At 40.9% G+C, this 14,049-nt stretch overlaps 4 protein-coding genes across 5 annotated transcripts in view; 2 read left to right on the forward strand and 2 right to left on the reverse strand.

Annotated features, from left to right (window-relative positions):
• Positions 1-8,396, reverse strand: part of fbxl7 (F-box and leucine-rich repeat protein 7) — a 37,395-nt gene extending 28,999 nt beyond the window's left edge. The window contains exon 1 of the mRNA XM_027001260.2: positions 8,336-8,396. The gene's annotated coding sequence lies outside the window, so the exon portion shown is untranslated. The remainder of the gene's footprint in view (positions 1-8,335) is intronic.
• Positions 316-2,992, forward strand: c7h7orf25 (chromosome 7 C7orf25 homolog). 2 transcript variants are annotated; one of them, XM_027001262.2, is made up of 2 exons: positions 316-379; positions 1,148-2,992. In XM_027001262.2, exon 2 carries the CDS (start codon positions 1,164-1,166, stop codon positions 2,469-2,471), a length of 1,308 nt encoding a protein of 435 aa, XP_026857063.1. In that variant the 5' UTR covers positions 316-379; positions 1,148-1,163; the 3' UTR covers positions 2,472-2,992. The 2 variants fall into 2 exon arrangements, with proteins under 2 accessions (XP_026857063.1, XP_026857064.1); XM_027001263.2 differs by lacking the exon at positions 316-379 and adding an exon at positions 390-519.
• Positions 5,033-11,499, forward strand: ralab (v-ral simian leukemia viral oncogene homolog Ab (ras related)). The gene is made up of 5 exons (XM_027001264.2): positions 5,033-5,420; positions 7,435-7,632; positions 7,790-7,998; positions 8,372-8,546; positions 8,705-11,499. Exons 2-5 carry the CDS (start codon positions 7,519-7,521, stop codon positions 8,825-8,827), a joined length of 621 nt encoding a protein of 206 aa, XP_026857065.1. The 5' UTR covers positions 5,033-5,420; positions 7,435-7,518; the 3' UTR covers positions 8,828-11,499.
• A 157-nt stretch (positions 11,500-11,656) lies between these two features.
• mplkip (M-phase specific PLK1 interacting protein) lies at positions 11,657-13,707 on the reverse strand. The gene is made up of 3 exons (XM_027001265.2): positions 13,487-13,707; positions 12,804-13,247; positions 11,657-12,498 (listed from the first exon to the last, which is right to left on the reverse strand). Exons 2-3 carry the CDS (start codon positions 13,140-13,142, stop codon positions 12,292-12,294), a joined length of 546 nt encoding a protein of 181 aa, XP_026857066.1. The 5' UTR covers positions 13,143-13,247; positions 13,487-13,707; the 3' UTR covers positions 11,657-12,291.
• Positions 13,708-14,049: the final 342 nt, after the last annotated feature.

Below are 14,049 nucleotides of genomic sequence, written 5' to 3' on the forward strand. Positions count from 1 at the left end.
ATTTTATCAGACTGAATAATGTTATAATAAAGCCAAGATTACTTTGTCTTCAAGTCGGTTCAGTTGAAATTCTAAAATGTTTTACAACCGTTGTCGCTTCGCTTAATCGGAATCTTTGATAGGCCCCCTGCTGGTGTGTGTGTGTGTGTGTGTGTGTGTGTGTGTGTGTGTGTGTGTGTGTGTCCATATATATATATTATTTTAGCAAATGTCTACGCAAAAAACCTAATCCTAATGACATTTTGCAGAGGCACTTCGCGCCATGTCTTAAGCCCGTCGCTAGGCGGCGGAATGCGCGATGTAGTGAAGTTCTACATCGCAGTCGAACAAGTCGGCCGCCGCGGAAACCAGGGAAGAGTTAAGCTCGTGGATGTCCGCTGTATGTGTTTGAAATGCGTTGTAATTTCACGTTTTATTTGTCCATTTCTAACATGAAATATGTAGTTACCGTCGTAAGCGTTTTCGTAACTTTGGTAAGGTGGTTTTGTCCCCGCTGATCAGTGCTAATTGGGGTCAACGGTAGGTTAGCTAGGTTAGCCGTTATCTACGTCGCCATCGCCTGCTACTTCAGAGCCATTAGTTCTGTCATTAAAGTGTGGATTGTCATTGACAAGTTATACTCCTAAATTACAGTCTTTTCTTTTCAACAGTATAACTTTTTTTTCCAAACCAATTGTGTATCATAGTTTTAACGGCGATCATACACAATCCTTTTTTTTTTTTTTGCTGTTGTTCACTTATTTCTTTCTTTATTTTGTCAGTAGCCCTTGCAGTCAGTGAATGGCATTGGTTAGCTAACTACCAACATGGCAACAGCTAATTGCTTTAACAGTTGAATTTCTTTCATGTAACAGACTAGCTAAAAAACACTGCATTAACGAATGATAAGCATATATGTAAGGGTGGGTAACTTGGGCATAAATGTGCTGCTAAATAAGCATTTATATGGGATGCTTACTAAATCTTTTTATTCTATTCCCCTATATATGTTATAATTAGAAGAATAGCTAGGTGGATGTTTTAGATTGTGTTAGATACTGGAGCCTCTAACAGGTGGTTTGGTAATACACTCTTGGAACTTTAGTGTTTTGGTGTTGTGTTCCGACTCAAGACTCTAACCCTAACCCTGCCCTTTTTTGTGCTCAAGGAATGATGTGCCAGCTATGGCCACCAGCCCAATGCTTCAGGAGCGAATCAAAGCAGCCAAGGAGCTGCTAGTGCGAGTGGATCTGCTATGCAGCCGTCAGGCCCGAGAGGTAGAGGGCCGTGCCAAGCTATGCAGCAAGCTTCGCGCCGAACTCAAATTCTTGCAGAAGGTGGAAGCTGGGCAGGTCGTGATCAAAGAGTCTCACTTGCAAAGCACTAACCTCACCCACCTGAGAGCCATCGTTGAGTCCGCTGAAAGCCTAGAAAACATCATGAGTGTTTTGCATGTGTTCGCGTACGAGGGCCCAGATGGGCAGAAGCAAACGCTGGTGGTGGATGTGGTCGCCAATGATGGACACACGTGGGTTAAAGCCATTGGGCGGAAAGCAGAGGCCTTACACAACATCTGGCAGGGCCGGGGGCAGTATGGGGATAAGAGCGTGATCCGGCAGGCTGAAGATTTCCTCGAGGCCAGCCGCCAGCAACCTGTGCAGTACAGCAACCCTCACATCATCTTTGCCTTCTACAACGGTGTCTCTAGTCCCATGGCTGACAGGCTCAAAGAGATGGGCATCTCAGTGAGGGGTGACATTGTCGCTGTAAACACAGTTGCAGGTGGAGGAGAGGATGACGAACGGGCAGAGGAGGATGACGAGGACGAAGGCGAGGACGAAGCTGGTTTCGGAGAAGACGACCAGGAGGAGAATGAGGCTGTGGAGGAGGAAGATGAGGACGATGACGCTGACATCATGCACACCTGTGTGGACCGGGACACCATTGTGGCCAGCCTGGCTTTCCCCACTGAGGTGAAGGTGGACGTATGCAACAGAGCCAACCTAGATATCACCACGCTCATCACGTACGTGTCCTCGCTGAGCCATGGCAACTGTCACTACACATTCCGCGAGCAAGTGCTGACAGAGCAGGCCGCCCAGGAGCGCCAGGAGAAGGTGCAGCCCAAGCTCGATGCATTCATGCAGGGAAAGGAGCTCTTTGCCTGCCACTCAGCTGTCCACGACTTCCGTGTCATCCTGGACACGCTGGGTGGGCCTGGAGAGAAAGCCCGGGCTGAGCAGCTCCTGGCCCGGCTCACAGTGGTGCCAGACCAGCCATCAGAGCGCACGCAGCGCCTCGTCACCAGCTCCAAGGTGAACCGCAGGTCACTCATGATCTTTGGCACTGGCGACTCGCTGCGCGCCGTCACCATGACTGCCAACAGTGGGTTTGTGCGCGCAGCCGCCAACCAAGGGGTGCGCTACAGTGTGTTCATCCACCAGCCACGTGCGCTGACAGAGGGCAAAGAATGGAGAGCCACTCCAATATGAGAAATGACTGAAATGCAATGAAACGGCACAGATCATACAAGTGGAATAACGTGCAATAGCACTTTAAATGCAAGAGATGAACAGGCCCGTTATATTCTGAGTTTAAAGTGAAACATTTGCAAGAGGCGCCATTATACAGTTGTATGTAAGTTGCACAACTGGCTGCTAATAAGGGCAGTGTGAGCTGCATTTGGGTTAACCCTTTACAGGATGTTCTGTTTCTGTGAGCTCAGTGCCTCAACCATAGCCTGCACAGATATCGAATGTACCAAAATGTCATATCAGCAGAAACCTATATTGTGTCAAACAACAGATACTGTACACTGTGTTTATATCGTATATGGTGACTTGTCTACAACAAAAAATTAGCTTTTATTTATAGTTTCCCCCCTTGAAATTTTGGTTTTCCAATCTGTGTACTTTGATGTGTAACATTTAAGTTTCTATATCTACCATTGGAACATTTTTCTTTTGCATAAGAATACATTGAGAAAGGTTAAAATAAACATCCATGCAATTACTAACATGTTTGCTCATTTTATCGTGGCCTTGGCTAGTTTTGATTAATGAACTTGTTATAATGGCTCAGTGTTTACATTGGTAATTTAACATTCTCATTAAACTATTACAATTGGCTTTTTAGGCATAGACACATCCACCAGCTCTCAAATCTTGTGAGCCTAGTGCTTTCCGCATAGAAATTTAACAATAAAGCAGACTGCCACATCTTACAGCTTACATAATCAATAACAGCAAAACCTTTAAATATTACAAGGTTTCTCAATACTGCTGTGCCATTTGGTATGGAATTTCATCAAGGCACACCTTGTACTTCAAATGCATAATTCATTAGTGTCTTGAAAAATGCATTTATCCTTCACCTTATTGCTGCATATTTTGATAGTGTTTCATGTAACTAAAACCATTTCTTAAGTAAAGGGACCTGATTGAATAAACAAAACTTTAAAAGGAATTTATTCACATTAAGTTAGAAGCACCCGGTAAACATCACACCCTTTGTTCTGGAAACTCAATTCTTAATTAAACATGAAGTGCAGAACTCAGGACATCTCAAAGAAGTGTGGCTTGCACCACAAACAACATCTTACCCCTATTCATCCCAACTCTGTTTGGCTGCAACATTTTTAGTTATGCCTATTGGGATGCCTTTACCCTTTTAGTGTTGCCTCCTCAGTCTTTCACTCTGGAAGAATGTTATGCCACTGCTGTCTTGCTGTGCTTTAGCTGTGGGCTTGGATACTATGGGACAAGTCTGTCCATTGTTCTGAATCTTAGATGAATGTGCTCTAAATACACATTTACTTAATAAACACTGTAGGCGTAAACAGAAGTACATTGCAGAAAATAACATACAAATTCAGCATTTTTATGGCACAGTCCATGGTTAAACCAGTGCTATAACTGTCTTCAGTAAAGTCCTGAGGTCGAGCTCTTTCGTCACTCTATGGTTCTTTATAAGATAGCAGTTTGGTCTCTGAGGGAACCAGACCAGTCTTAATTTAACTCTCGTCGTTGTTAATGGAATTAATGCGTTTACAAAATGTATGGCAAGTTTGCCTGTATCATAAACTTAATACGTAAAACTGAGTGCGTTATAGAAACAGGTTTTCAGGTGTCACCTTTCCTAGTTTGCCCTCAGCAACTTTTTACTGGAGTTAGTATCAAGGATTGTTTGACATTTCAGTTCCATTTTGCAGTAAGGGAAACTCTGGACGAGGCTTTTAAGTGATGGGGGAATAAAGTGAGTCATGCTTCGAAAATGGATTTTGCCAAATCACCCTGTGGTAACCTAATTCACGACAGAAGATGGGTCCTATAAACAGGGATGTGGTCGAGCTGTTCACAAGGCAGAGCTGAAGTTGTCCAAGCAACAGCCCCGTGAATAAAAAGCCACACTTATGCTTGCGAACAATGTGCAATCTTACCTCACGTTATCGCATAAAACGATCTTAGCTGTCTTGCTAAAGGATACAAGAAATAAGGTAATGTGGACATTAGCTAGCTTTTCTCTTGTGACTTGAGCTTCTAGGTCAAATTGACCGCTAGAGGGCAGTGTTTAGCTCAAGAGGCAAAATCAAATAGCTACTTCCAAGTTTACAAGAAACTATATGTGCATTAATGTGCAGTTTTTACATTTTAATGACTCCTCCAAATTTACACATTTAAAACAATTCACAAATTGTTAGCTGCTGATGGATGATACCTAAACTCGGGAGTGTGGTGTGCGCTTTTTTTCAGGTTTACAAACGACTGGTTTTAGAATACATTAACATGGTTTTTCCAGTTTGTTTGTTTTTTTAAATCGTGATGTTATGTTTTCGACAGACTCTGTAGTGGTAGATTCGTATCTGACGTTTTCGTTAAGAGAAGGAAGTTGGGATAAAGATGGAAAGTCTCCAGTTTGTGAGATTTTATCAAAAGGCTAAAAGCTCTTCAAGGTTACCTGCGGAGTTCAGAGCGCCGCGCTAGCGGAGACGGTTTCTAGGGAACCGCCCCGCCAGACCGGGAGAAATGGTCACGCTGTCGTGACATCACACACGAGGCTACAAAACAAAGCTGTCAAACTTGCCCCTAGCTAAGCATACAAAACAGAGAGCGTGGGGGTAAAACAAACAAACAAACAAACAAACTCATTTGAAACTCTCTTAACTTGTAGTTCTACTTTAGTAATTAAATGTTGACTTTAGGAATAAATGTTTGGAATCGCGATGGGTTTCGTTTAATAAACTAAATGAACTTTTTTAGCTTGGCTAGCTCTAACTGAAGTCGCTAGGCGGTTACTAGGCCAGTGTTTTTGAACGTCGCGCTGCGTGCTGTGTTGGCTCGCCAGCCGCTAGCTAACGGTGAAGCAGCGCGTCTGTCCCCTGGGTCATTCACCCACGCAAAGTGCATTTACGGGCATCAAGCTCGCAATAGGACGTCGACTTGGTAAGTATTTTGCTAAAGTTCGATCCAAGAGCCTGGCTTTAATTTGGGTGTTTACATGTGAACACGTCCGGCGGCATGGGCAAACATTAGCTAACATAAGATAGCTAACATAGCTATGATGTCTATTTAGGTTAGCCAACTCGACGTGCTCACAATTTAGCCAAGTCAAGATCTTTTATAGTTTTCTAGCTAGACGGATCCGTGAAATCTAGTTTGCTAGCTAACTAAACTATAAATAAAGAATATGATATTATTTTGAATCAAGTTCGTCAAGGCCCCCCCCCCCCCCCATGTATTGCTTTAGGATTTCACTTTAACTCACTGAGTGATACCATGACACAAGAGGCACTTTCTTGCTAGCTAGGTCAGCTATTTAGATTTTATCTAATGGAAGTGTGACATGAAACAGGTTCCAGATTTTCGTAGCCTCTGTGGTTTAAGACGTTAGAAATGCAGTCCACTTGGTTTCGTAATCGGAGTTTTTAGGGTTGGTTTACAAAAACGTCAAAATTTCATTCAGCGTGGGCTACCGTTAGTCAACAGGAGTAATGATGTGTAGGTGTAAAGTGTGAGTGGTCAGTCATGAGGTACCACTGAAATGTGATAGGCGTCGAAAACTTACAGACTTTTTAAATACTGGTACAACTCCTCGGTTTCAACTTTTCTTTTTCATGTTTAGACGAGTGATTGAATTGTTGGTCTCCAATGCTTCAGCTATATGAGTTAAGAAGCAAACAAGTTTAATGAAATATAGGTTTGTAGTACAGCCATTATGACTCTCCACATATATCTTATGCATGAACAAACTTGTTATGCATTCTGGGATAGTTCTATATAGTGAACACCTGAAGGCAAAATATTCAAGACTCAGAATGTTTTCCAGCTGGGTTGTTTTCACAGTGCTTCTGGCAGCTTGGCAAAATAACAAATGATGGAACAGCTGGAATATGCATTGGAGTGAAACCTTTACTACTTAGTCAGAGAGTATTTTTGAGAAGTAGTAAAGTCCACTGAAAGGCAGAATCCATCTTGGAGAGGAATGTAATCACATTTAATAGAGCAATGGGTAAAACTCTAAGCATAATCTATTTATAAATCTACACGTGCACTACAAAGTTCCTCATTTATTAACTCCTCAGCCACTGAAATAATAACTGTAGTTAATTTGCCACAGCAGTGTGTCTTAATGTGGCTTTAGAAAGACTGCTGTTACAACCTCAACAACCTTCAGCTTGTGTGTTTCTGCTCTGACCATTGAGTGTGTGTACAAGTGAACAAAAGAGGCGGTTAGCACCAGCCTTGCTGCTCTACCGCCCTGTGTCTTTTATTGTGAGACTGGGGTTGTCACACATACAATGAGAGGGAAGTGAAAGTTTCTTATTGGGTGCTTTAACTTTTGAGACACACCTAACCTCTAAATTATGGACTGCAATGACTGGTTGTGCAGCTATAATTAGGCGGATTTCAATATCAGTGTTTTGAATACAGGACTCCTTTTGGAGCACTTCATTCAGAAATATTAATATGGCTAAAAATGAACTAACCTAATGCTTTTCCATTATTAGTAAGAGTGCAAATACTAGTTTGGGATTAAATGTTCTTCTGATTACACTGACATGTCGGACTTGTCCCATTTGTTTCGCTTGACTAATAAGTGTGGATAAAGCCACACTACACTACATTTATTTTATTAGGGAAATGGGATCATTGTGCACATGTGCCATGACACACCATGTGCACAAGCAGCCAAATATGGATCAAGTGTTCATAATGAGACATGGTAATCGTCTCAGTTCTAGTAAGGGCTCTGATGTCAGTGTGAGTAAGGGAATGGATTAATTCAGTTCTAGCTCTGAAAAAAGCCCCATTGTTTTGTGTCTGATGCGTCATCACAAGCAGGGCGGGTGTTAGTGTTCTCTGATGCCTGTCATGACACATTGAGCAGTTTGAGGTTTTAGGTGTATTGTCTGCTTCTTCATTACTGTGATATACATTGTTTTTTTTCTTTCCTTAGATTGCCCTGTGTAGGATAAGCAACATATCTTCCTCTCCCTGTGTCCCCGCCTGTTCTTTTGCTCGTTTTGGCTTGCCTGGGGAGATGGCGGCCAATAAACCCAAGGGGCAGAACTCTTTGACCCTTCACAAAGTAATTATGGTGGGCAATGGTGGAGTGGGCAAGTCTGCACTCACACTGCAGTTTATGTACGATGAGGTGAGACTTCAGTCTTGATTAACCCTGACTTCAATTTGACTGAAATTGTGGTGAAATGTAGCCGCTCTGACGGACGTGATCGCTCGCTATGCCATGTTTTGTGGATTCTTGAAACACTGCTCATATTCTAACAAGTACCTTCTCTCTGCTTCACAAGTTTGTGGAAGACTATGAGCCCACTAAAGCTGACAGCTACAGAAAAAAAGTGGTTCTGGATGGAGAGGAGGTCCAGATTGACATACTGGACACAGCTGGTCAAGAAGATTACGCGGCCATCAGAGACAACTATTTTCGCAGTGGAGAGGGCTTTCTCTGTGTGTTTTCCATCACAGAATCGGAGTCTTTTGCTGCTACTGCTGACTTCAGGTTGGAATAATACCTCAAACCTGTCTGTAGTTAAAATAATACGCTCAATTCTAACGTGAGTACAAACCGGCAGTTTACAGTCTTTTTTCCCCCCTTGTTTTTTATTTCCTGATGCTCTCACTCACCAGTTTAATCTAGGCTAAAATTTCTTCTGCATTCATGTAGGCCAAAGAAAGAGAGCCCAAACCTCAAGGACCACCAGACCGTCAGCATTTTTCTTCCGTTTTTCCCACGAGCATAATTGAGCCAATCAAATTAGTATTCTGCAGCACCAGATTACTGGACTTGTGTCTAAAACATGGACTGCGGTCTGCATGGTGGTTTTGAAGAACTGTACCTGCAATTGCTGGTGTAAGATGGTCTTGTCTCTTAGAGAGCAGATCCTCCGGGTCAAGGAGGATGAGAGTGTGCCCTTCCTGCTGGTTGGAAACAAGTCCGATCTGGAGGACCGACGACAGGTGGGAGTGGAGGAAGCCAAAGCCAGAGCGGACCAATGGGAAGTCAGCTATGTGGAGACCTCTGCAAAAACTCGTGCCAACGTAGACAAGGTTTCTTAGACTCTGTGCCCACCTGCATCACACTGTAGTTTATGATTCAGTGTCAATTACATATCGCAAGTTTTATACATTCTACTGAGATTCATTAGCTTTCTTACGGGTGATGGTGTTGAGGCTGCCACTAAAAACCTATTCTATAACCCATCCAGGTGTTTTTTGACCTTATGCGAGAAATCAGAGCCAGGAAAATGGAGGACAACAAAGAGAAGAATGGGAAAAACAAGAGGAAGAGTTTAACCAAGAGGGTCCGGGAGAGATGCTGCATTTTATAAAAATTATGTTGGTCCATGCAGAGAAGTCAACTCTTCCTCATTCTCCTAATGTCTCCTCTGGCCCCTAACGTACACGCTCAAGACCACCGAACAGCTTCATATTTTGTTTTACATAGTTTTGAGTGTAAATAAGGAACAAGGAATCAGGTATGTACACGAAGATTGCAGAATTGAAATGTGTCCACAACTTGAATGGTTTTAAACTAGAACGCTTAAGATAAAGTAATTTGGTTTCATTACTTAAATTAATGGGGCACTTCCACATATGTTGCATTTGCCTGTTGTTTCTGGTGTTTAAGGAAACAGGGCCCTATTCTCCCATGACTTCATCAGCTGTATGCCTAGTGGAAGGATTGCTCAAAGAGAGGAGAGTCATAGAAATCTGACTGTCCTGCTTAAATTAGTCTTTCATGTCAACTTCGTCATTTCTTCCTCCATATTCCCCTTGCATGTGATGGCTATGTGGCACTTACTATATACCATATATCTGCATACCAAAGTGTGATGTTTCACTGTGCGATGAGCTAGTGAATGATTAGTAGTATGGCAACAGGACACATGCATTTCAGTTGCTCAACCAGGGCTTGTGGGGTTTTTTTAAATACCAATCACTGTTCTGTTCTCCTTCAGTAACATGTTTCTTTTTTATGCCAAGCTTTGATCCTTGATAAGGCTACAGGTGAATGTGGACTTAGTACTTAGTGGACCTTTTAAATTTGTTAGAAAAGACTAGTTACTAGAGTTTCCATATCTGTAAATAATATGCAAAATAAGTGCCTTGATTTTTACTTCACAAACTTCTCGAAGCATTATAACCCCTCTAAATAATTAAAAAACATTGTTAAACTGCTAAAGAAACATTGCTGCTGTTTAAGATTAGGTTTTCAGGTCTAAGGTGTAGAGCCTTAATAATTATACTATATACTTAGGTTACTATGCAGATAACTACCAGATGCAGGCTTCACAATTGTGAATTTCTATGTCAGCACAAGTAAGCTGAAGGTTATAGTTGTGAATCAGAAGTAAAAAGTTATTTGTTTGGGTTTTCCCCGCTAAGTATTCAGCACATTCGATGAGTCAAACTACACGGTGAGGAACAGGTGAAGAAGTGCACGTCTTCGGGAGAATATGGCCCCAAGCTGTAGCGAGAGGGGGCGTAACACTACTGCTTTAAATGCAGTGTGAAGTGTAGGCATACTGTATTTGCTTTACTTTGCACAAAAAGCTGACACTTTGCTCACAGATCAAAGTGTCAACTGTATATCCGTCCTTGCCTTAAGATGGAAACAAATAAAAATGTGCTATGAATAATGAGCAGCCATTATCAAAAAAGTGTCTGATACCAGTATGGCATATTTAAATTCCCATTTTACTAATGCTAAGAGTTTTTTTGTTTTTTTTTAAATATCAGGCAATAACAGGCAATAAACTACTCTACATGTGTAGTGAATGATTAAGTTTAGGCCATGTTTAAATATTTTTTTTGGTTATTGTTTGCACCATGAACTTGATCCACCCAATAGGTCATTAACTTTAATTCCAGTTCTTTTCAATCCTTCCATTTCAGTTTACCATATTCGCCATTTCTGTGAGCTTGTCGGTTACTTGAAATTTCCAAAAATTTAAACGTAGAAATAGAAACATCTGAAGTCTACACGTAGACAAATTGAGAATTTGGGTTTTGTTTTTTGTTTTGGTTTTTTTAACCATAATATAAAAGGCTGTTTTCCATGCAACATTTAATGTTTTACACCATAATTCTAAAAAGATATAAAATTATATTGAGGAGTTCAACATTATCATGCTTGATCTTATTAAACAGAAGGACATCATAACCATGGCTTAAGGTTAGTATAAGATGTTCACAAATGTAGTACGGAAAAAAGGAACTCTGTGTGACATGCAAGAACAGTCATGTGTGAGGACTGCATAAACTGCACCAGTCAGCGTGCAATCTGAAGCATTTGGTTAGAGGCTGTTGTACATGGACACAGTAACTACTGCGGAGGGCTGGCCTTTCACCTCGATCCCACCAAGTCTGGAATAATGGTGGTAGCTGAACCTTTACGTACACATCCTTGGGAACGTTCTTCAACGCCTTGGGAAAGAACCAATTTTGTACATGTACCAATTTTGTTTACACCTCATCCACTATTTTATCCTGTTTGTGCTCCCCAACAAAAATTGGAAAAATCTCACCCAGCGTGCCAGCTTCACTAATGATTGAATGATTGGACCAGGCCTTATAGTGTTTGGCATGTTGGTATGTATGTATGTTTGAAGCTGTTACTGCAGGTTGGACCTTTATTAGCTAATGTCACTCTTTCATTCTGTGCTGTTGGGTTGATGCTGAATATAAAATAGTCCCAAATGTATTATATTTACCTAAAATGGAAAGATTTACAAGAGATGTTATGACAATGTTAGGAGCTTAATGATCTGATTCATTTCAACCTGTAAGTTTTGGGTATTTTGTAGACTGCTCAAGATTCCAATGGACCTTTGCATTATGCTCTGAATGTAAGGAATGGACACTTGGAATTAAGCCTTTTTTCCTTCAAAAGTCATAGGTTTTAAATTTATTTTACACTGCTATATTAATTTGTTGTATTTGTGACGTTCAGTCATCAATGTTTGAAACATTCAAATATATAAAAAGTTATTACAAGAAATGATATGACATGTCCAGGTTTATCAAGTATATATTTAGCAGGTGTTGTGTGGAAAGGAGAAATACAAAACGCAAATCAGATTCAACTCAGAGGTACTTAAGCATTTAGAAAATCCTGAGAATGTAAAAATTTGAAATTTTAAGTGTTTTACAATGTATGTTTTGTAACAAAATTTGAATGCAACAGTAGCCCTTACTGGGCTTTTAATGTGGTTTAAGATCAGTCCAGTTTTTTTGTTTGTTTTTTGTTTTGTTTTGGGTTTTTTTTTAAACAAGAAAAGAAATTGACAGTCAAGATAAAATGAAAGATTTCACAAAATAAAATTTGTACAATTTGTACAAAATTAGAAAGTAATACCTAGGAAATCATTTTACTGCTGGTTGAAAACAGGAACAGCATCAATTCAGAGGTAGGCAAATGTACTGTCCAAATCTCATATACTGCTCCCACACCCACTGTGTGATCAAACTCCACTGGAGCTGAACAAGTTGTAGGGGACCAACTAACTGTGCCAAATGGCAATATTATTCTAATCCCATAGTCAAAATTAACGTAAAATATAAAAGTACAATAATAGCATCTGTGTACAAACAGGTTGCTGTATAAAAATTAAAAAATTGCTGTAAACAGCTTTCCATGAGTTATTGCTATTGTCCCAAGTCCAACTAAATCAGATCCGTTTTCCCACCTCCTACCAATAACTCACTTTTTGAGCTGAACGTGGACAGCTGTCCTACTAAATAAAATGGCTGTAGGTGCCCTTCTATCCACTGACGAGACTTTAAAATTGATTCAATTCGGACTGTAGTACCTCCCTGTCCTGCCTGTGTCTGTGGTCTGCTGGGAGCTGCATTTGGACTGGGTGTCTGTGACTGAGATAGGCTGGAGATTAGCCCAGGGATCTTGAAGCATAGATGGTTTGTAATATTTTTCCATATCATTTGCCCCTCTCTCCCTGCCATGCGATGACCCAACTGGTGTGGATATCCGCGGTGAACCCTTTAGGAGACAGTTATGTAAAAAATACACGACAGTCAATCTGAAGCGGCTGTTCCATATAGTAGACAACGTTACTACTTCACTGCAAAAACATCTACACGTCGTGCATATCTACAGTCTGTAGCTATGCAGCTTAAGTAGCTACGTGCAAGTTTAACAAGGAGACCCGAGCAGCTGGCTCGCCTGCTCGGACACGAGACTAATAGATCGGTTAAATCAATTTGGCTACAAGTTATATTTAGTCGCCAATAAACTGCCTCTGACGGCCTTTACAAAATGAAAGAGTGAGAAAGCGAACTGTCTACCTGATGTCCAGCGTGTTGTCCAGGAGTCTGATACGGCGAGTGCCTGTGCGGAGTGGTGCCGCGGGGACTGCAGTTTGGTCTGCGCGGCGTGTGCCCTGCTGATTTGCCGTTGTACTTTCTACCACCGCCACCTCGATTACCACTAAACTCTCTGGGTGGGGTATTGGGTGAGCCGCAGTACTGTCCAAATCGGGGTCCATACGGCGGCGGCGGTGGGTTTGGAAATGGCCACGGGGGCGAGGGCATTAGACCTGCTGCTCTGCCGAAACCTGGTGGCGGACTACGGAATCCTCCAGGTCTCGGGCCCATCGCTTGATGCCGAAAGTTTTGCCTTTGCATTTTAATCCCCCTATCAGAATATCTTCCAGGTTCAAGTTACAAGCTCGACAGAACAGCTCGTTAGATTGCCCGCTATCTTAACTGTGCTAATAAATACTCACTCAGCTTTTCAACGTAAACAGAACAGCCAGCCACATCGACCCGGAACAGGAAATACAAACAACATGGAAACAAATGAACGTTTTAAATCACAAACATAACTAATTAGCACCCCTTCCAAATTTAAAACATTCAAACAGCGATGTCGCGAATTTAAAAGCCTCACTTTCCGTGTTTACTATAATGTTCTCATATTTTATACAAAACAGATTCGTCGCAAAGCTTATGCAGTTTGAGATACAAACCCGAAGTAAATCCGTCCTAAACAGTAACTAACGTCGGTCACGTCTGTGTCCAGCTCCTGTACGGTCGGATTGTTTGTTTTGGCTACACAAGCGAAGTTGGTGGAGCATCAATCGTTTAAATTTTTACTGTGAATAATATCCGTACAATCTTTCCACGCGAAAAAAAAAAGAAGTTCTGATCTAACCTACAAGCACAATATGTCCAACCGTCCAGAGATTCAGTTCCGGTATGTGCTGGAGATCGTGGGGCGGCCAACCCCCAGATAAGTTTAAATCATTACACTTACATTTTTTTAATTTAATATATAGAGATATTATATAATAATATAATATTAATTATATTATTTTAATAACATAATATTAATAATAATAATAATAATAATAATAATAATAATAATAATATATATATATATATATATATATATATATATATATATATAATAATTATATTATTATTTTTAATTAATTATATTATTTTATATTATATTATTTTAGAGAAATTATTTTTGAGCTTCCCATTGTGAATTTAGGGTTATGGAAATACGATATGCCTAACAATTAAA

This window comes from Electrophorus electricus, chromosome 7 (genome assembly GCF_013358815.1).
Source record: "Electrophorus electricus isolate fEleEle1 chromosome 7, fEleEle1.pri, whole genome shotgun sequence".
Classification (NCBI taxonomy): Eukaryota; Metazoa; Chordata; class Actinopteri; order Gymnotiformes; family Gymnotidae; genus Electrophorus; species Electrophorus electricus.

What these genes read in the sequence shown, in the direction of transcription:
- mplkip (XM_027001265.2), bottom strand. Translation starts at nt 13,142, where the DNA reads ATGCAAAGGCAAAACTTTCGGCATCAAGCGATGGGCCCGAGACCTGGA. An exon ending in GACAACACGCTGGACATCAG is followed by an intron (nt 12,499 to 12,803) that starts GTAGACAGTTCG and finishes TGTCTCCTAAAG; the next exon opens with GGTTCACCGCGGATATCCAC.
- c7h7orf25 (XM_027001262.2), top strand. Translation starts at nt 1,164, where the DNA reads ATGGCCACCAGCCCAATGCTTCAGGAGCGAATCAAAGCAGCCAAGGAG.
- ralab (XM_027001264.2), top strand. Translation starts at nt 7,519, where the DNA reads ATGGCGGCCAATAAACCCAAGGGGCAGAACTCTTTGACCCTTCACAAA. An exon ending in TGCAGTTTATGTACGATGAG is followed by an intron (nt 7,633 to 7,789) that starts GTGAGACTTCAG and finishes CTGCTTCACAAG; the next exon opens with TTTGTGGAAGACTATGAGCC. An exon ending in GCTGCTACTGCTGACTTCAG is followed by an intron (nt 7,999 to 8,371) that starts GTTGGAATAATA and finishes CTTGTCTCTTAG; the next exon opens with AGAGCAGATCCTCCGGGTCA.